The sequence below is a fragment of the Bombina bombina genome, chromosome 5 (assembly GCF_027579735.1).
Source record: "Bombina bombina isolate aBomBom1 chromosome 5, aBomBom1.pri, whole genome shotgun sequence".
In the NCBI taxonomy this organism is placed as follows: Eukaryota; Metazoa; Chordata; class Amphibia; order Anura; family Bombinatoridae; genus Bombina; species Bombina bombina.
This window is the reverse complement of record NC_069503.1, coordinates 464,120,895-464,143,147: the sequence shown is the minus strand read 5'-3', so window position 1 is coordinate 464,143,147 and position 22,253 is coordinate 464,120,895. Positions and strand designations below refer to the sequence as shown.

Sequence of the window (22,253 nt, the reverse complement as noted above, 5' to 3'; positions counted from 1 at the left end):
TGTTGTGTGATTATTTTATTACGTTTATAATGCCGTTTAGCAAATGTATTTGTTCATTTTACTTAGTTTAATTATATATTCTGTGTTGTGTGATTATTTTATTAGGTTTATAATGCTGTTTAGCATTTAAAGTCTTCATTTCAAAGCTTTAAAAATAATGTATTAGGTGTTACTTATGACAATTTTGAGAGGGGCCTGGAACCTATCTCCCTCACTTCCCATTGACTTACATTATAAACTGGGTTTCAATTTACAACGGTTTCGATTTACAACCATTCCTTCTGGAACCTAACCCCGGCGTAAACTGAGGGCTACCTGTACAAGCATTTTTGCCAATACATGTATATTTCAAATATTTTTTTATTCAAAGATTTAATTAATCTATGTGCATTTAAATTTTGACCAGAATGTCGCTTTAAAGTGGAAATTTGGCAACACAGACTTTTTTCTGCTATATGTAATCTATATGATACAAGTATGAATTTATATGTATGACTGATGTTTTAACTATTGTGTTTTATTAAATTATTTTGTGTCTTAGCTATAGCTGTTCTATATTCCAATCAGATATTAGACAGTTTAAGCTACACTTGTTGCAGTGCAGCTGTATCTTAACTATTTAGTAGAATCAAATTAATTTTTAGAATACAGATATGTTGCAGATTGGGAGGATCTGTTTAATACAGCCGTTTTCTATGTAGTTGGTTGGAGCGCAGGGTCCCTCCCTTGTTTTTACATCATTCTTCAACAAAGGATACCAAACGAAAAAAGCAAATTTGATTATGATTTATAGAAGTAAATTCAAAAGTTGTTAAACATGATATTGTCTATCTGAATCAAGCATATTTTATTTTGATTTTACTGTCCCTTTAAGATAGCGAGAGGATAGCCAGGTTGAAATATTAGAAAGACAGTTAGTGACATTTTAGATAGAAAGGGTATAGATCTGGTGCAGAGAAGTAGATATTTGTGTGTCATGAGCATACAAATGATACTGAAACCCATGGGACTTTATTATGGAACCTAAGGATGACTAAGGGACCAAGGACTGAGCCTTTTGGTGTCCCAACAGAAGTGTTGTAGGGGCAGAGGATGCACCAGATAAGGATGGCACTGAAGGTACCGTTAGATAGGCAGGTAGGTCGAGAACCATGAAAGGGATTGGGGTATTTGGAGTAAGAGAGGGCGGTTAACAGTAGCAAAGGCTGCATACAGATTGAGAAGGATTAACCAAGAGAAATGGCCTTTAGATTTTGATGTAAGTAGTGTTGGGGGATGAAATTAAGATTTCTGTTGACTAGGGGAGGAGTTTAATATGGTATACGTGTATATATTAGCCTTTTTAGAATTTGAGACAAGATGAAGTAAGGACATTTTTCTGTTATCAAGTTTGCTTTGTACTCTTGGTATCCTTTGTTGAGTAAACCTGTACATGTCCATGTCTTTAGCACTCTGTAAATATGCTATATTATACACAGTCATTGGTTGTGGTGACCTATTTATAGCTGTCCCTAATTGGCCCCAGCAGGGAAGGAAATGTAGCTTACAACATAGTGATGGTGCCCATTGCTTTTTTGACTCTATAACATTTGTTTTTAATAGTTAAACAACTCATTTAAAAAAAATATATATCTGCATATTATTCTCAGGCTACTATTTGATGCAAATGCATCACTTGACCTAGCATTTATTTAGTGTTTTATTTCCTTTTAAACTTTGATTCATGAATAATTGTTCTCTTTTAGTTTGAAGAGAAATGAGTCTACCTCTTCCGTCCAAAATTATTTCCATTTTGACTCCCTTTCGAAGAAGCTGAAGGACCTTGAAGATGAAAATACAGTTCTCCGATCTGAGGTTAGATTAACTATAATTTGTCACAGGATTTCTTCTAACAAGGGTTTGTGTTAAGTCCCTTTACACCAGAGGGATCTTTTCTTTCTTTTTTTATTTCCTATAATAGTTTTTTTTGTGTTTTTGTTTTGAAAAATGAATGCTGAAATAGATTTTTTGGGAGACTTTACATTGTCTACCAATAGAGCTTTAGGACCTGTCCTTGCCAACCATTGAGTCCCAAAGACAACATGCATGTTTAAATAGTTTCAATAGTTTCATATATATATATATATTACAAATATTGTATAGATGATGTCCCTTTAACAGTAAAAGCAGTGCACTACTGGGTTTATCTGTGCAGCCATTAATCTAGCTCCCAGCAGTGCATGGCGGCTCCTAAGCCTGGTTCTTGGTAGAGCGCTTCTCTACCTAGGTATAAAAGGTTAAAAAAAATTTATTTCTTTTAAAGGATACCAAGACAACTTCTATTTGATAGTACAAGTAAATTGAAAGCCTCTTAAAGTGATGGTAAACTCTCGCCTTTATAAAATCAGACCCGGAATGTTAGTGATATTTTAGATGGAATTTAATTAACCAGTTGTAATAATGATGCATTATAACTTTTTAATACAAACATGAAATTCAAATTTCCTGCGCTCCAGCTGCCAACTTCAAAAGTCAATTTTTCTGTGAGCTAGCGGTTTAAATTGTTCTCCAATAGAAACTGACTTTTTAACCCACTTGTGTCTGCTTATGTGAAGAGCAACATACGCACTCACTATTGCAAATACACAATCCTACATCACATAGAGAATATACATTCCCAATACATTTTTTTATGTGAATGTGCAGAGGTAAGAATGTGACATTATATGGGGTTTATTGCAAAGGTGTATCTCTTGACTTTTTATTAAGGGATCCCTATGAAAGAAGGAACTGTACTGTAATTTTTTCTCCTTTACATGGTCCCATTGATCCATTTTACCTGCTTCAGTGTATTAATCTGTTAACTAGCTCCTGTCCCTTTATGTTGTCATTTTAAATTGTTATTTTTCCTGCTGAGATCCCCACCTAAATAAAAGAATCCGTACCCGAGTACTAGTTGTAGAAAAGCTATGTAAACAAAAGGCATTAGAACATTTGAACCTCCCAGTGTGTGGGTGAGAGAGCCAAGCCCCATGCAAAGTGTGTTCCTGAATTAGCTTTCAATACAATTGACTCTTGTCTGCTGCTTTCCTTATTACAGTTGTTTAAAGGAAGATGAAGTTATAATTAAACATGATTCAGATCCGGCATGCAAATAGAAAAAACATTTATTTTTCTTATTATCTAATATACTCCTTTCTCTTGTCATCCTTTAGTTAAACTTTGTTATTTATCCACAAGAGTATACTAAAGGAGTCTCAGGGGCGTGCATGTGTCTTGAGCACTATATAGCAGTCATTTTTTTAGCATGTTATACATACACAAACATAGAAACAGATATTGACAGCAGATAAGAGCCATAGCCCCAGCAAGTCTGCCCGATATTACCTAACAGTATAAACTTATCTAGTTTGTAGGATAGCCTTATGCTTGCCCCAGGCATTCTTAAAGTCCAGGACTCATGCACTACTCAAGACTCATGCACACCTCAAGCCTACCTCAGTATCTCTCATGGAAAGAAGCAAAGGTTCAACCTAGAGCTACATTTAAATTATAGAATTAAGTTGTCACGTTTATTTATTTTTTATATTTCTCCAACATAGGTGTGTCCGGTCCACGGCGTCATCCTTACTTGTGGGATATTCTCTTCCCCAACAGGAAATGGCAAAGAGCCCAGCAAAGCTGGTCACATGATCCCTCCTAGGCTCCGCCTTCCCCAGTCATTCTCTTTGCCGTTGCACAGGCAACATCTCCACGGAGATGGTTAAGAGTTTTTTTGGTGTTTAAATGTAGTTTTATTCTTCAATCAAGAGTTTGTTATTTTAAAATAGTGCTGGTATGTACTATTTACTCTGAAACAGAAAATGGATGAAGATTTCTGTTTGTAAGAGGAAGATGATTTTAGCAATCGTTACTAAAATCGATGGCTGTTTCCACACAGGACTGTTGAGATGAAGTAACTTCAGTTGGGGGAAACAGTGGGCAGACTTTGCTGCTTGAGGTATGACACATTTCTAACAAGACTTGGTAATGCTGGAAGCTGTCATTTTCCCTATAGGATCCGGTAAGCCATTTTCTTAGTTTAAATATAAGAATAAAGGGCTTCACAAGGGTTTTAAAGACTGGTAGACATTTTTCTGGGCTAAAACGATTACTTTATAAGCATATTTAATGGATTATAACTTTGAAGAGTTATTTTAATCTTGGGAATTGTATTAAAAAAACGGCAGGCACTGTATTGGACACCTTTTTCACTGGGGGCCTTTTCTAGTCATAGGCAGAGCCTCATTTTCGCGCCACTAATGCGCAGTTGTTTTTGGAAAGCAAGGCATGCAGATGCATGTGTGAGGAGCTCAGATCCACTGAAAAAGCTTATTGAAGGCGTCATTTGGTATCGTATTCCCCTCTGGGCTTGGTTGGGTCTCAGCAAAGCAGATACCAGGGACTGTATAGGGGTTAAATGTAAAAACGGCTCCGGTTCCGTTATTTTAAGAGTTAAAGCTTTCAAATTTGGTGTGCAATACTTTTAAGGCTTTAAGACACTGTGGTGGAATTTTGGTGAATTTTGAACAATTCCTTCATACTTTTTCACATATTCAGTAATAAAGTGTGTTCAGTTTAAAATTTAAAGTGACAGTAACGGTTTTATTTTAAAACGTTTTTTGTGCTTTGTTATCAAGTTTATGCCTATTAACATGTCTGAACCATCAGATAGACGATGTTCTGTATGTTCGGAAGCCAAGGTTCCTCTCCATTTAAATATATGTGATGAATGTGACAAACAAAGTAGGGACAATGATGCCACTGATAATAATGTTGCCCAAGATGATTCCTTAAGTGAGGGGAGTAAGCATGGTACTGCATCATCCCCTTCTATGTCTACACCAGTCTTGCCCACTCAGGAGGTCCCTAGTTCATCTAGTGCGCCAATCCTCCTTACTATGCAACAATTAACGGCTGTAATGGATAATTCTATTAAAAACATTTTAGCCAAAATGCCCACTTATCAGCGAAAGCGCGACTGCTCTGTTTTAGATACTGAAGAGCATGAGGACGCTGATGATAATGGTTCTGACATGCCCTTACACCAGTCTGAAGGGGCCAGGGAGGTTTTGTCTGAGGGAGAAATTTCAGATTCAGGAAAAATTTCTCAACAAGCTGAACCTGACGTTATTACATTCAAATTTAAATTGGAACATCTCCGCGCTCTGCTTAAGGAGGTGTTATCTACTCTGGATGATTGTGACAATTTGGTCATTCCAGAGAAATTATGTAAGATGGACAAGTTCCTAGAGGTCCCAGTGCCCCCCGATGCTTTTCCTATACCCAAGCGGGTGGCGGACATTGTAAATAAAGAATGGGAAAGGCCCGGCATACCTTTTGTCCCTCCCCCTATATTTAAGAAATGATTTCCTATGGTCGACCCCAGAAAGGACTTATGGCAGACAGTCCCCAAGGTCGAGGGGGCGGTTTCTACTCTAAACAAACGCACTACTATCCCTATAGAAGATAGTTGTGCTTTCAAAGATCCTATGGATAAAAAATTAGAGGGTTTGCTTAAAAAGATGTTTGTTCAGCAAGGTTACCTTCTACAACCAATTTCATGCATTGTTCCTGTCACTACAGCAGCGTGTTTCTGGTTCGAAGAACTAGAAAAGTCGCTCAATAAAGAATCTTCTTATGAGGAGGTTATGGACAGAGTTCAAGCACTTAAATTGGCTAACTCTTTTACCTTAGACGCCACTTTGCAATTAGCTAGATTAGCGGCGAAAAATTCAGGTTTTGCTATTGTGGGGCGCAGAGCGCTTTGGCTAAAGTCTTGGTCAGCGGATGTGTCCTCCAAGAACAAATTGCTTAACATCCCTTTCAAGGGGAAAACGCTGTTTGGCCCTGACTTGAAAGAGATTATTTCAGACATCACTGGGGGAAAGGGCCACGCCCTTCCTCAGGATAGGTCTTTTAAGGCTAAAAATAAACCAAATTTTCGTCCCTTTCGCAGAAACGGACCAGCCTCAAATTCTACATCCTCTAAGCAAGAGGGTAATACTTCTCAAACCAAGCCAGCCTGGAGACCGATGCAAGGCTGGAACAAAGGTAAGCAGGCCAAGAAGTCTGCTACCGCTACTAAGACAGCATGAGATGTTGGCCCCCGATCCGGGACCGGATCTGGTGGGGGGCAGACTCTCTCTCTTCGCTCAGGCTTGGGCAAGAGATGTTCAGGATCCTTGGGCGCTAGAAATAGTTTCTCAAGGTTATCTCCTGGAATTCAAGGAACTACCCCCAAGGGGAAGGTTCCACAGGTCTCAATTGTCTTCAGACCAAATAAAAAGACAGGCATTCTTACATTGTGTAGAAGACCTGTTAAAAATGGGAGTGATTCATCCTGTTCCATTAGGAGAACAAGGGATGGGGTTTTACTCCAATCTGTTCATAGTTCCCAAAAAAGAGGGAACATTCAGACCAATTTTGGATCTCAAGATCCTAAACAAATTTCTCAGGGTTCCATCGTTCAAAATGGAAACCATTCGGACAATTCTTCCTACCATCCAGGAAGGTCAATTCATGACCACGGTGGATTTAAAGGATGCGTATCTACATATTCCTATCCACAAGGAACATCATCGGTTCCTAAGGTTCGCCTTTCTGGACAAGCATTACCAGTTTGTGGCACTTCCATTCGGATTAGCCACTGCTCCAAGAATTTTCACAAAGGTACTAGGGTCCCTTCTAGCGGTGCTAAGGCCAAGGGGCATTGCAGTAGTACCTTACTTGGACGACATACTGATTCAAGCGTCGTCTCTGCCACAAGCAAAGGCTCATACGGACATTGTCCTAGCCTTTCTCAGATCTCACGGGTGGAAAGTGAACGTAGAAAAAAGTTCTCTATTCCCGTCAACAAGAGTTCCCTTCTTGGGGACAATAATAGACTCCTTAGAAATGAAGATTTTTCTGACAGAGGCCAGAAAATCAAAACTTCTAAGCTCTTGTCAAGTACTTCATTCTGTTCTTCTTCCTTCCATAGCGCAGTGCATGGAAGTAATAGGTTTGATGGTTGCGGCAATGGACATAGTTCCTTTTGCGCAAATTCATCTAAGACCATTACAACTGTGCATGCTCAGACAGTGGAATGGGGATTATACAGACTTGTCTCCGACGATCCAAGTAGATCAGAGGACCAGAGATTCACTCCGTTGGTGGCTGACCCTGGACAACCTGTCACAAGGGATGAGCTTCCGCAGACCAGAGTGGGTCATTGTCACGACCGACGCCAGTCTGGTGGGCTGGGGCGCGGTCTGGGAACCCCTGAAAGCTCAGGGTCTATGGTCTCGGGAAGAATCTCTTCTCCCGATAAACATTCTGGAACTAAGAGCGATATTCAATGCTCTCAAGGCTTGGCCTCAACTAGCAAAGGCCAAATTCATAAGGTTTCAATCAGACAACATGACGACTGTTGCATATATCAACCATCAGGGGGGAACAAGGAGTTCCCTGGCGATGGAAGAAGTGACCAAAATAATTCAATGGGCGGAGAATCACTCCTGCCACTTGTCTGCAATCCACATCCCAGGAGTGGAAAATTGGGAAGCGGATTTTCTGAGTCGTCAGACATTTCATCCGGGGGAGTGGGAACTCCATCCGGAAATCTTTGCCCAAATAACTCAATTATGGGGCATTCCAGACATGGATCTGATGGCGTCTCGTCAGAACTTCAAGGTTCCTTGCTACGGGTCCAGATCCAGGGATCCCAAGGCGACTCTAGTAGATGCACTAGTAGCGCCCTGGACCTTCAACCTAGCTTATGTATTCCCACCGTTTCCTCTCATTCCCAGGCTGGTAGCCAGGATCAATCAGGAGAGGGCTTCGGTGATCTTGATAGCTCCTGCGTGGCCACGCAGAACTTGGTATGCAGACCTGGTGAATATGTCATCGGCTCCACCATGGAAGCTACCTTTGAGACAGGACCTTCTTGTTCAAGGTCCGTTCGAACATCCGAATCTGGCCTCACTCCAACTGACTGCTTGGAGATTGAACGCTTGATTTTATCAAAGTGTGGGTTCTCAGATTCTGTCATTGATACTCTTATTCAGGCTAGAAAGCCTGTAACTAGAAAAATTTACCATAAAATATGGAAAAAATATATCTGTTGGTGCGAATCTAAAGGATTCCCATGGAACAAGATAAAAATTCCTAAGATTCTATCCTTTCTACAAGAGGGTTTGGAGAAAGGATTATCTGCAAGTTCTTTGAAGGGACAGATTTCTGCTTTATCTGTTTTACTTCACAAAAAGCTGGCGGCTGTGCCAGATGTTCAAGCTTTTGTTCAGGCTCTGGTTAGAATCAAGCCTGTTTACAAACCTTTGACTCCTCCTTGGAGTCTCAATTTAGTTCTTTCAGTTCTTCAAGGGGTTCCGTTTGAACCCTTACATTCCGTAGATATTAAGTTATTATCTTGGAAAGTTTTGTTTTTGGTTGCAATTTCTTCTGCTAGAAGAGTTTCAGAGTTATCTGCTCTGCAGTGTTCTCCTCCTTATCTGGTGTTCCATGCAGATAAGGTGGTTTTGCGTACTAAACCTGGTTTTCTTCCGAAAGTTGTTTCTAACAAAAATATTAACCAGGAGATAGTTGTGCCTTCTTTGTGTCCGAATCCAGTTTCAAAGAAGGAACGTTTGTTGCACAATTTGGATGTAGTTCGTGCTCTAAAATTCTATTTAGAGGCTACAAAGGATTTCAGACAAACATCTTCCTTGTTTGTTGTTTATTCTGGTAAAAGGAGAGGTCAAAAAGCAACTTCTACCTCTCTCTCTTTTTGGCTTAAAAGCATCATCCAATTGGCTTATGAGACTGCCGGACGGCAGCCTCCTGAAAGAATCACAGCTCACTCCACTAGGGCTGTGGCTTCCACATGGGCCTTCAAGAACGAGGCTTCTGTTGATCAGATATGTAAGGCAGCGACTTGGTCTTCACTGCACACTTTTACCAAATTTTACAAATTTGATACTTTTGCTTCTTCGGAGGCTATTTTTGGGAGAAAGGTTTTGCAAGCCGTGGTGCCTTCCATCTAGGTGACCTGATTTGCTCCCTCCCATCATCCGTGTCCTAAAGCTTTGGTATTGGTTCCCACAAGTAAGGATGACGCCGTGGACCGGACACACCTATGTTGGAGAAAACAGAATTTATGCTTACCTGATAAATTACTTTCTCCAACGGTGTGTCCGGTCCACGGCCCGCCCTGGTTTTTTAATCAGGTCTGATGAATTATTTTCTCTAACTACAGTCACCACGGTATCATATGATTTCTCCTATGCATATTCCTCCTTTACGTCGGTCGAATGACTGGGGAAGGCGGAGCCTAGGAGGGATCATGTGACCAGCTTTGCTGGGCTCTTTGCCATTTCCTGTTGGGGAAGAGAATATCCCACAAGTAAGGATGACGCCGTGGACCGGACACACCGTTGGAGAAAGTAATTTATCAGGTAAGCATAAATTCTGTTTTTGTCCCTTTTAGTTAGACACATGTCCCTGGTTATCACAGATGGCTAAGATTGCTGTTCAACCATTCAAAAAAATAATAATGATGTTGTACATGGAGCTGAGTGTTGGCCGAAGATGATGCTAATGAGCTGACTGTTCTCTTTCCTAAAAACTCCTCATGAATTGCCTGATATCCTTACCATACATGCTTCTGTATAGTGACACCTAGTGGTGACTCTTCATATATTTTTTTTCTTTATTTTTTTACTATAATAAAAAAGGTTGCTATCTGCAACAAAAGCATGTTGAAACAGATTTAAACAGCTATAGAAATAAACAGAACATGGCAATCACATATTCTGAATAAGCTATTTGTAAACCAATCTTTATTTAAAGGGGCATGAAACACAACATCTTTCTTTCATGATTCAGAAAATAATTTGCTTTGTTCTCAGGTTGTTTTTTGTTGAAGAGATATCTAGATAGGTCGTGTGCACATGTCTGGATCACTACATTACAGGAAATAGTGCTGCCATTTTGTGCTCTTAAATGTTTCAAAACTGCTGCTATATAGTGCTGCAGAATGTGCACACTCATGATCTTACCTTTCTGCTTTTCAACAAAACATAACAAGAAAATGAAGACAATTTGATAATAGAAGTACATTGGAAAGTTGTTTAAATTGTATATTTATCTGAATCATGAGAGAGAGAAAAATTTGCTGATGAGGTGTAATGGCTTTAAACAAGATACACTACAACTCTTTCAGTCACTCAAGGTGCTGTAGTAAACGTGCAGTTTAGGATTGGTCCATTAGCATCACAAGGAGAGTGTATGTTTTAATTACATTTGATAACTGATTGTCAGTAGACCATAATTGTACATATAACCCAAGTCTCTTCAATTACCAGAATATATTGTATAATACCACCCCTTCCCAGAAAGGGCGTGATCTCTTCCAGGCTTTGCTTGCACCCTGAGTTTTCAACGTTTTTGTTTCTATGTCATTATTACAAAAAAAATCCATAAAATGATTATCTAGTGCAGCGGTTCCCAACCTTTTTACTCTTCTGTACCCCTTGATTAGGCTTTTAATTTAGGAGTACCCCCTCTCTTCATTACCCCCAACCATCCATCAAAAAAGTTTTTATTTTAATTAAATAAACCTAATGACCGCTTTGAGGTACTTGTAGCTGCCGAATCATGAGGTTGAATTTCAATGCTAATTGGAGCTCTCTTAAGAGTTCCAGTTTTCAATCACTTATCCATTTTGGTTCACACAAAGTCACTCAAATCAATAAATAATAGCTAAACACTTAAAATTAAGCAATCAAAAATAAAAAAAAAGATCTAGGTGGGCTAGGCCTATTAATACACGTTCAAAAGTAGTCAGTCCCAAAGCATGTGTACCAAGCTCAAAGCGGAATACGATCACTGTCTTTGTATCTACAAGAGGAACTAAATTGTATTCAAAACTTGGTCATGGGTGAATTTTTCAGCGAGGAGATCGCTCGGTGGGCTATGTCACATGTGCATTGTAAAGGTAAACTCTTACAAGAGCTGCGAGTAAGTACTTGGTCCCAGGACTGTCTTTGTCAGTAAATTCCGCTTCCTCTCTTTTCCGCACTTCCTTACCACCTGACTCCAAAAGCCCCAATGAGTTGACCTGGTCCAAACCACTTGTGCCAGACCGGCTCCTACATCACCTCTAGCCCAAAACACACCAGTAGCCGATCCGTAGATAGAATCTCAGGCAGATCAAAGATATAGTCACTCCGTGCAAATATAAGTCCATTGTGTGTGGTTTCCACAATTACAAACAATATTTTTGCGTACCCCCAACCGGTGCTCCGCGTACCACAGGTTGGGAACCGCTGATCTAGTGAATTGCAATTAAGTGTTACATTTACTAGTCTAATATTTAAAAGTTGCAGGTATTTCTGCAGATAGCTGAGATAAGAAGCTTGTGGTTTACTGAGGTATTGCCCAATAAATAATGTGATGGCTTCAAGTTTTAAAAATAAATAAATATATATATATATATATAAAATTATCTTGTTTTTTCCTTTGGAGAAATAGCAATTCATTTAATTTGAGCTACAATTGAAGACTCTCAACTTTATTATGTCATGTATTCAATTTATGATCACCACTGCTATTAACAGTTCTGTAGTTTTATTTCTTTGGAATGGAATTAAAGGGACAGTCTAGGCCAAAATAAACTTTCATAATTCAGATAGCGCATGTAATTTTAAACAATTTTCCATTTTACTTTTATCACCAATTTTGCTTTGTTCTCTTGGTATTCTTAGTTGAAAGCTTAACCTAGGAGGTTCATATGCTAATTTGTTAGACCTTGAAGGCCACCTCTTTTCAGAATGCATTTTAACAGTTTTTCACCACTAGAGGGTGTTTGTTCATGTATTTCATATAGATAACACTGTTCTCGTGCACGTGAAGTTATCTGGGAGCAGGCACTGATTGGCTAAACTGCAAGTCTGTCAAAAGAACTGCAATAAAGGGGCAGTTTGCAGAGGCTTAGATACAAGATAATCACAGAGGTTAAAAGTATATTAATATAACTGTGTTAGTTATGCAAAACTGGGGAATGGGTAATAAAGGGATTATCTATCTTTTAAAACAATAAAAATTCTGGTGTAGACTGTCCCTTTAAGTATATAAAAAAACTATAGATGTTGCATAGTTCTTATTAATTAAAAAAAGCATGTTCTGTGATTGTTAAAATCACTAGGCAATATTAGTTACACCTATTGGTTTGTGTGTGTTTCTTTATAAATTGCAATGCACCGCAATTAATTGAATATGTCACAAAAATATATAGTGCATATGTCCAGTACCTACTTTCAGTTGCCTTTTGTTCATCTTTTTGTTTATAAATCTGTTCTGCTGCTGAGTATCTGTTTTACTAAAATGAATAAATAAAAACAGACAAATCAGTGTTTCTGGTTTTGCTAAACTGCAGTACCATTTCCGTTCACAGGCATGTCATTTGCAGACCGAAACAATCACCTATGAAGAAAAGGAGCAGCAACTTGTGAACGACTGCGTCAAAGAGCTAAGTATGGAACCTTTTAAAATCACACAATCTAAATGTATTGTTAATTTACTATTTTCTCTAGCATATAGTGATAAATCTGCTACAGCAAAATCCCTTTATTAAAGCACACTAAGAAAAGGTAAATATGAAATATTGTTCTTAAATTTTATATATATATATATATATACACACATTTTAATATAGACCAGTCTTATTTAGGTAGCAATAAAAAGCACTTATGTTAGAAGTGTAAAAGAATAGCTTTAACTTGCTATAGGCATCTGTATTAAAATTACAGTGTATGGTCAGTCTTTGAATAACAATACTTAGCTTTTTTTTTTCTTGTTGGTTTTTGTTTGTTTTTATGTGGCATACACACATATCCTGTAAGGGCCCTTGCACCGGTATTCAAACTCCACACCTTCACAGGGATTCATTTATGGCTTGTGTGACAGAAATGATGCATTCACAGAACCAATACACGTCACTGCAAGTGCTCTGAGTAGTTGTTTGAATACTAGTGGTCGGCCCTAACAGGATATGTGCATATGCCTCAGAAAAACAGTAATACATTTTACTTGAAGCAATTTTGCTAATAGAAGCTTTTTTTGCAGTATTATTCTATTTCATATTCAAATGCATCCATGCCCATTTCAATTTGGACCTTTCTATCCCATTAAAGAGACATTCAATTTAACATATATTAACACTGACATAATTGTAGCCATGTTATCACAGTTGTTCCAAAAAAGATCTGGGCCTAAAACACAAGACAAAACACATTGAGTCTAAAATAGGTTTAGCTCCTCACTAGTTTAAGGTTTTAGGTAACTAGCCCCTCTAAGCATTTTATTCATTATATAGTAGAATTGATTTGTAATAAATTGTTTTTGTCACACTGACATGTTTATTTCTTATGTCGCCTCTTTCTCTGCTTAGGAGATGCAAGCCTTCAAATCGCCAACATATCCGATGAGTTAGCTAAGAAAACAGAAGATGCGGCTCGACAACAGGAGGAGATAACACATCTTCTGTCCCAAATAGTAGATCTTCAGAAGAAAGCAAAAGCAGTAAGCATTCTGGGATTTTAACTGGTAGCATTGGCCCTTTCCTTGATTCCACTTTGGAGAGAAAGTTTCTTAGAAATAAATGCGTATGGCCTTGTGAATTCAAGTGCTAAATATCACAAGAATGGATATGATGGTCTACTCTGTTGGATGTCTATCTGCATGTCCTCCCTTATATTAATTCTGTCAATGCGACAGATAACTTTACTCTGCGCTATGTGCCGATTGCCTAGGGACTAAATGATGTCACACACAATAAGACATAGGCTTTTTCTCATTGCTTATGATGTTGGAAGAGGGCTTTTATGGAGATATCTCTTGGCCTCCTGCGTCACATAGAGGGGCGTGTTATTCCCCATTTGAAAGAAGGAAGTTGTATGTTTCTATACAATTCAGGTATATGCCATTAAACTGATTATCTGCAACAGTAAGCACCAGCTGACTAGTGTGGATAAAAAAGTGTTTCCAGTATTATAGACATACATGGGGATAAATTCAAGCTTCAGTTAATGTTAAGGCAATGAGGTGCTCGATCAAACAGAAAATTAATCAAATAAATTCATAAATCTTATTTTCTTTCATGTAATTAGCAAGAGTCCATGAGCTAGTGACGTATGGGATATACATTCCTACCAGGAGGGGCAAAGTTTCCCAAACCTTAAAATGCCTATAAATACACCCCTCACCACACCCACAAATCAGTTTTACAAACTTTGCCTCCTATGGAGGTGGTGAAGTAAGTTTGTGCTAGATTCTACGTTTATATGCGCTCCACAGCAGGTTGGAGCCCGGTTTTCCTCTCAGCGTGCAGTGAATGTCAGAGGGATGTGAGGAGAGTATTGCCTATTTGAATGCAATGATCTCCTTCTACGGGGTCTATTTCATAGGTTCTCTGTTATCGGTCGTAGAGATTCATCTCTTACCTCCCTTTTCAGATCGACGATATACTCTTATATATATATATACCATTACCTCTGCTGATTCTCGTTTCAGTACTGGTTTGGCTATCTGCTATATGTAGATGAGTGTCCTGGGGTAAGCAAGTCTTATTTTCTGTGACACTCTAAGCTATGGTTGGGCACTTTTTTATAAAGTTCTAAATACATGTATTCAAACATTTATTTGCCTTGACTCAGGATGTTCAACATTCCTTATTTTCAGACAGTCAGTTTCATATTTGGGATAATGCATTTGAATCAATCATTTTTTCTTACCTTAAAAAATTTTGACTTTTCCTGTGGGCTGTTAGGCTCGCGGGGGCTGAAAATGCTTCATTTTATTGCGTCATTCTTGGCGCAGACTTTTTTGGCGCAAAATTTTTTTCTGTTTCCGGCGTCATACGTGTCGCAGGAAGTTGCGTCATTTTTTGACGTTCTTTTGCGCCACAAGTGTCGGCGTTCCGGATGTGGCGTCATTTTTGGCGCCAAAAGCATTTAGGCGCCAAATAATGTGGGCGTCATTTTTGGCGCTAAAAAATATGGGCGTCATTGTTGTCTCCACATTATTTAAGTCTCATTATTTATTTGCTTCTGGTTGCTAGAAGCTTGTTCACTGGCATTTTTTCCCATTCCTGAAACTGTCATTTAAGGAATTTGATCTATTTTGCTTTATATGTTGTTTTTTTCTGTTACATATTGCAAGATGTTCCACGTTGCAACTGAGTCAGAAGATACTTCAGGAAAATCGCTGCCCGGTGCTGGAGCTACCAAAGCTAAGTGTATCTGATATAAACTTTTGGTATCTGTTCCTCCAGCTGTTGTTTGTATTGAATGTCATGACAAACTTGTTAATGCAGATAAAATTTCCTTTAGTACTATTACATTACCTGTTGCTGTTTCGTCAACATCTAATACTCAGAGTGTTACTGATAACATAAGAGATTTTGTTTCTAAATCCATTAAGAAGGCTATGTCTGTTATTTTTCCTTCTAGTATACATAAAAATCTTTTAAAACTTCTCTTTTTTCAGATGAATTTTTAAAATGAACATCATCATTCTGATACTGATAATGGTTCTTCTGGTTCAGAGGTTTCTGTCTCAGAGGTTGATGCTGATAAATCTTCGTATTTGTTCAAGATGGAATTATTTGTTCTTTACTTAAAGAAGTATTAATTGCATTAGAAATTGAGGATTCTGATCCTCTTGATACTAAATCTAAACGTTTAAATAAGGTTTCTAAATCTCCTGTAGTTATTCCAGAAGTGTTTCCTGGCCCTGGTGCTATTTCTGAAGTAATTTCCAGGGAATGGAATATTTTGGGTAATTCATTTACTCCTTCTAAAAACGTTTTAAGCAATTATATCCTGTGCCATCTGACAGATTAGAGTTTTGGGACAAAATCCCTAAGATTAATGGGGCTGTCTCTACTCCTGCTAAAGATCCTTTAGATAGGAAAATTGAATCCTTTCTAAGAAAAGCTTACTTGTGTTCAGGTAATCGTCTTAGACCTGCTATATCCTTAGCGGATGTTACTGCAGCTTCTACTTTTTTGGTTAGAAGCTTTAGCGCAACGAATAACAGATCATAATTATCATTTGCATTTCTATAACATGCTAATTATTTTATTTGTGATGCCATCTTTTGATATCATTAGAGTTGATGTCAGTTATATGTCTCTAGCTATTTTAGCTAGAAGAGCTTTATGGCTTAAAACTTGGAATGCTGATATATCTTCTAAGTCATCTTTTCTATCCCTTTCTTTCCAGGGTAATAAATTATTCGATTATCAGTTGGATTCTTTTATCTCAACTGTTACTGGAGAGAAGGGAACTTTTTTACCACAGGATAAAAAAATCTAAAGGTGATAATCGTTTTCGTTCCTTTCATCACAACAAGGAACAAAAGTCTGATCCTTCATCCTCAGGAGCGGTATCAGTTTGGTATCCTTCTCCAGTTTGGAATATATCCAAGCCTTATAGAAACCCAAGCCAGCTCCTAGGTCCACATGAAGGTGCGGCCCTCATTCCAGCTCTGCTGGTACGGGGCAGATTATGTTTTTTTCAAAGAAATTTGGATCAATTCCGTTCACAATCTCTGTTTTTCAGAACATTGTTTCAGAAGGGTACAGAATTGGCTTCAAGTTAAGGCCTCCTGCAAGAGATTTTTTTCTTTCCAGTGTCCCAGTAAACCCAGCAAAGGCTCAAGCATTTCTGAAAAGTGTTTCAGATCTAGAGTTGGCTGGAGTAATTATGCCAGTTCCAGTTCTGGAACATGGGGCTGGGGTTTTATTTAATCTCTTTATTGTACCAAAGAAGGTCAAATCCTTTAGACCAGTTCCGGATCTGTCAATATTGAATCATTATGTAAGGATACCATCATTCAAGATGGTAACTGTAAGGACTATCCTGCCTTTTGTTCAGCATGGGCATTATATGTCTGCATTAGATTTACAGGATGCATATCTGCATATTCCGATTCATCCAGATCACTATCAGTTTCTGAGATTCTCTTTTCTAGACAAGCATTACCAGTTTGTGGCTCTACCGTTTGGTTTAGCATCAGCTCCAAGAATTTTTACAAAGGTTCTCGGTGCCCTTCTGTCTGTATTCAGAGAACAGGGTATTGGTTTTTCCTTATTTGGACGATATCTTGGTACTTGCTCAGTCTTCACATTTAGCAGAATCTCATACGAATCGACTTGTGTTGTTTCTTCAAGATCATGGTTGAAGGATCAATTTACCAAAAAGTTCATTGATTCCTCAGACAAGGGTAACCGCTTTAGGTTTCCATATAGATTCGGTGTCCATGACTCTGTCTTTTTCGGACAAGAGACGTCTAACATTGATATCAGCTTGTCAAAACCTTCAGTCACAATCATTCCTTTTGGTTGCCTTATGCATGGAAATTTTAGGTCTTATGTTTGCTGCATCGGACGCAATCTCCTTTGCTCATTTTCACATGCGACCTTTCCAGCTCTGTATGCTGAACCAATAGTGCTGGGATTACATAAAGATATCTCAATCAATATCTTTAAAACCGATTGTACGACACTCTCTGACGTGGTGGACAGATCACCATCGTTTAATTCAGGGGGCTTCTTTTGTTCTTCCGACCTGGACTGTATTTTCAACAGATGCAAGTCTTACAGGTTGGGGAGCTGTATGGGGATCTCTGACGGCACAAGGAGTTTGGGAATCTCAGGAGGTGAGATTACTGTTCAATATTTTGGAACTCCGTGCAATTTTCAGAGCTCTTCAGTCTTGGCCTCTTCTGAAGAGAGAATCGTTCATTTGTTTTCAGACAGACAATGTCACAACTGTGGCATACATCAATCATCAAGGAGGGACTCACAGTCCTCTGGCTATGAAAGAAGTGTCTCGAATTCTGGTTTGGGCGGAATCCAGCTCCTGTCTAATTTCTGCGGTTCATATCCCAGGTATAGACAATTGGGAAGCGGATTATCTCAGCCGCCAAACGTTACATCCGGGCGAATGGTCTCTTCACCCAGAGGTATTTCTTCAGATTGTTCAAATATGGGAACTTCCAGAAATAGATCTGATAGCGTCTCATCTAAACAAAAAACTTCCCAGGTATCTGTCCAGATCCCGGGATCCTCAGGCGGAGGCAGTGGATGCATTATCACTTCCTTGGAAGTATCATCCTGCCTATATCTTTCCGCCTCTAGTTCTTCTTCCAAGAGTAATCTCCAAGATTCTGAAGGAATGCTCGTTTGTTCTGCTGGTAGCCCCGGCATGGCCTCACAGGTTTTGGTATGCGGATCTTGTCCGGATGGCCTCTTGCCAACCGTGGACTCTTCCGTTAAGACCAGACCTTCTGTCATAAGGTCCTTTTTTCCATCAGGGTCTCAAATCCTTAAATTTAAAGGTATGGAGATTGAACGATTGATTCTTGGTCAAAGAGGTTTCTCTGACTCTGTGATTAATATTATGTTACAGGCTCGTAAATCTGTATCTAGAGAGATATATTATAGAGTCTGGAAGACTTATATTTCTTGGTGTCTTTCTCATCATTTTTCTTGGCATTCTTTTAGAATTCCGAGAATTTTACAGTTTCTTCAGGATGGTTTAGATAAGGGTTTGTCCGCAAGTTCCTTGAAAGGACAAATCTCTGCTCTTTCTGTTCTTTTTCACAGAAAGATTGCTAGTCTTCCTGATATTCATTGTTTTGTACAAGCTTTGGTTCGTATAAAACCTGTTAAGTCAATTTCTCCTCCTTGGAGTTTGAATTTGGTTCTGGGGGCTCTTCAAGCTCCTCCTTTTGAACCCATGCATTCATTGGACAATTAAATTACTTTCTTGGAAAGTTTTGTTCCTTTTAGCGATCTCTTCTGCCAGAAGAGTTTCTGAATTATCTGCTCTTTCTTGTGAGTCTCCTTTTCTGATTTTCATCAGGATAAGGCGATGTTGCGAACTTCTTTTCAATTTTTACCTAAGGTTGTGAATTCCAACAACATTAGTAGAGAAATTGTGGTTCCTTCATTATGTCCTAATCCTAAGAATTCTAAGGAGAAATCGTTGCATTCTTTGGATGTTGTTAGAGCTTTGAAATATTATGTTGAAGCTACTAAGGATTTCCGAAAGACTTCTAGTCTATTTGTCATCTTTTCCGGTTCTAGAAAAGGTCAGAAAGCTTCTGCCATTTCTTTGGCATCTTGGTTGAAATCTTTTAATTCATCATGCCTATGACGAGTCGGGTAAAACTCTGCCTCATAGGATTACAGCTCATTCTACTAGGTCAGTTTCTACTTCCTGGGCGTTTAGGAATGAAGCTTCGGTTGATCAGATTTGCAAAGCAGCAACTTGGTCCTCTTTGCATTCTTTTACTAAATTCTACCATTTTTGATGTGTTTTCTTCTTCTGAAGCAGTTTTTGGTAGAAAAGTACTTCAGGCAGCGGTTTCAGTTTGAATCTTCTGCTTATGTTTTTATTAAACTTTATTTTGGGTGTGGATTATTTTCAGCAGGAATTGGCTGTCTTTATTTTATCCCTCCCTCTCTAGTGACTCTTGCGTGGAAAGATCCACATCTTGGGTAGTCATTATCCCATACGTCACTAGCTCATGGACTCTTGCTAATTACATGAAAGAAAACATAATTTATGTAAGAACTTACCTGATAAATTCATTTCTTTCATATTAGCAAGAGTCCATGAGGCCCACCCTTTTTGTGGTGGTTATGATTTTTTTGTATAAAGCACAATTATTCCAATTCCTTATTTTATATGCTTTCGCACTTTTTTCTTATCACCCCACTTCTTGGCTATTCGTTAAACTGATTTGTGGGTGTGGTGAGGGGTTGTCATATCACAGTAATTCCCAATCTCTATACTTCATCTTTTCCACGTTTCACTGTCCCTTTAAACATAATATCACATGACCGTTATGCCTTTATAAGCCCTCCTCTCTAATTCATCGATGCTTGGTAATTTGATTCACATGAGGAGTGATCACAACTTTCAAGAAGCTCTCTCCATTTTCGTCAAGTTGTTTTCTAACTTTATATCTGCAAAGTTCTCTTCAATCACAGGACAGCATACTTCATTCTGAAACGCTAACTGACATACAGCGTGTCTGCAGTAGTTCGGCGTCTGACGTCATCAGCACTCCGGGAGTCAGTGTCGCAGCTCCTCTCTGTTGCCGGATTCTACACTGCTTCTCAGGACAACTGAATTGCTATCAAGCATAGTCTTCACATGTACACGCTGGTCATGAAGTGTTGGGTATCGTACTAAACATAAAGTTATTGCTGAAGTTACGCTAATATCATATGTTCCTAAGACTGTATATACTAACTAATCAAGCTTATACATATACGTTACTAATGGAAAGTGTGCATGTTTAACATCCTCTGCATATATCCTGGTTATTTCTGCATACAATACACTGCCATAACAATTCTGCTGCATTCATAAATAAGGTTGCATATGAACTTTACTAACCTGAACATTAAAGCATCGTACCTGAGTGATAAGCTACAATCTATTTAAAGAGATACTAACTGAGCTTCAATTACATAAAGTTATATTTTATTCTATATCCAAAGAGATTATCTATTGTTTAGCAAATGCTATTATAGTACTTAGGAGAGTATTAGCACACTCACATTGTTGTGCAAATCTCCAACAACTAAAGATAGTTGTTATTTACTTTTGACCTAAACAGGTCACCCTCAGTCAATGAGCATAATAAGGTTCCTAGTTTATCAAGGTACCTAGGTTTGGTGTGAGACTGAGTGGAGTAGATACAACTGGGTTCATAATAATTATATAATAAATCCTCACATATTACCAAGCCTCCCTTAACCCACTTGTATCTATAATGGATGTTACTGAATTGTCCAACCGTGTTGGAACCCTTTCTCAAAATATGGATATAATGATCCAGGGTCTTAGGGACCTCCAAGTTGAAAATCAGGAATTACGAAAATATATTAGAGATCATGTACCTACTCAAACTTTACCGACACCTCTTGTTTCTCCTGAGCCACAAATATGTCCACCTGAGAGATTTTCTGGAGACAGAACTCAATTTAGAGACTTTAAAAATTCATGTACTTTATTATTTTCATTGAAACCAAGAACCTATCCTACCGAAAGGGTTAAAGTTCTAACGGTAATTTCTTATTTCACTGGTGAAGCCAAGGCATGGGCTAATGCATACTATGAGAAAGAAGATCCTATATTAAACTCATTAGAATCATTTTTTAATGCCATGTCCTTACTATATGAAGATCACGACAAACAAGCTTCAGCAGAAAATTCTATCAGACATCTGCGACAAGGTAGACGCCCTGTAGAAGAATATATAACTGATTTCAAAAGATGGGCACCTGACACACAGTGGAATAACCCAGCTTTGACAAATCAATTCCGTATTGGATTAGCGGATGCTCTAAAAGATGAATTGGCACGTGTGGTTATTCCTAAGGACTTAGAAAATCTTATGACCTTGTCTATATCTATTGATCGTCGTTTGAGGGAAAGGAAGATTGAAAGAGGGTCATCAGAATTATCCACCAAGAAAGCCTATAGCTCTCATTCAGTTTCCACTGTCCGTTTAACAGATGAGCCTATGGAGATAGGTTTTGTCAAAGGTCCTCTTAAACCTGAAGAAAAGGCTAGACGAAGACAACTTAATCTTTGTTTATATTGTGCTGCTAAGGATCACGGAGTAAAGGAGTGTCCAATTCTGTTAAAATCAAAAAAGGGTAAGCAAGAGATAGCTCATTTAAATGAGACTGTTATAAAAAACTCATCTCACTTTACTCTTTCTGTTTGTCTACAGTGGGATCAACATCAACTTAAAGCCCAGGTGGTAATCGATTCAGGAGCAACTAATAATTTCATTCATTCATCCTTTGTTGAAAATCACAAGATTCCTATAATTAAAAAATTAATTGCATTACCTATTCGAGTTGTTGATGGTTCTTTTATCAATTCAGGTCCCGTTACCCATCATACTGATCCATTATCATTAACATTTTCATCAGGTCACTCTGAATTGTGTACCTTTGAGGTTATTCATTCCCCTTTGTACCCCATAATTCTAGGACTCTCATGGCTAAAGAAACATCAACCAAACATCTCATGGAATAGTGGTACTATTTCCTTCGACTCACCATATTGTAAAAAACACTGTACACAATCACAAACTATATTACAGGTTGATATCACAAATATACCAACAGAGTATTCAGATTTTCATGATGTTTTTGATAAGGT

General features: G+C 38.4%; 1 protein-coding gene across 5 annotated transcripts in view; it reads left to right on the top strand.

Annotated features, from left to right (window-relative positions):
* Positions 1-22,253, top strand: part of TRAK1 (trafficking kinesin protein 1) — a 353,264-nt gene that overhangs the window by 245,175 nt on the left and 85,836 nt on the right. For all 5 annotated transcript variants that reach the window (XM_053714340.1, XM_053714338.1, XM_053714339.1 and 2 more), the window contains 3 exons: positions 1,746-1,854; positions 12,452-12,530; positions 13,448-13,578. In XM_053714340.1, the coding sequence (XP_053570315.1) occupies positions 1,746-1,854; positions 12,452-12,530; positions 13,448-13,578 (319 nt within the window). The remainder of the gene's footprint in view (positions 1-1,745; positions 1,855-12,451; positions 12,531-13,447; positions 13,579-22,253) is intronic.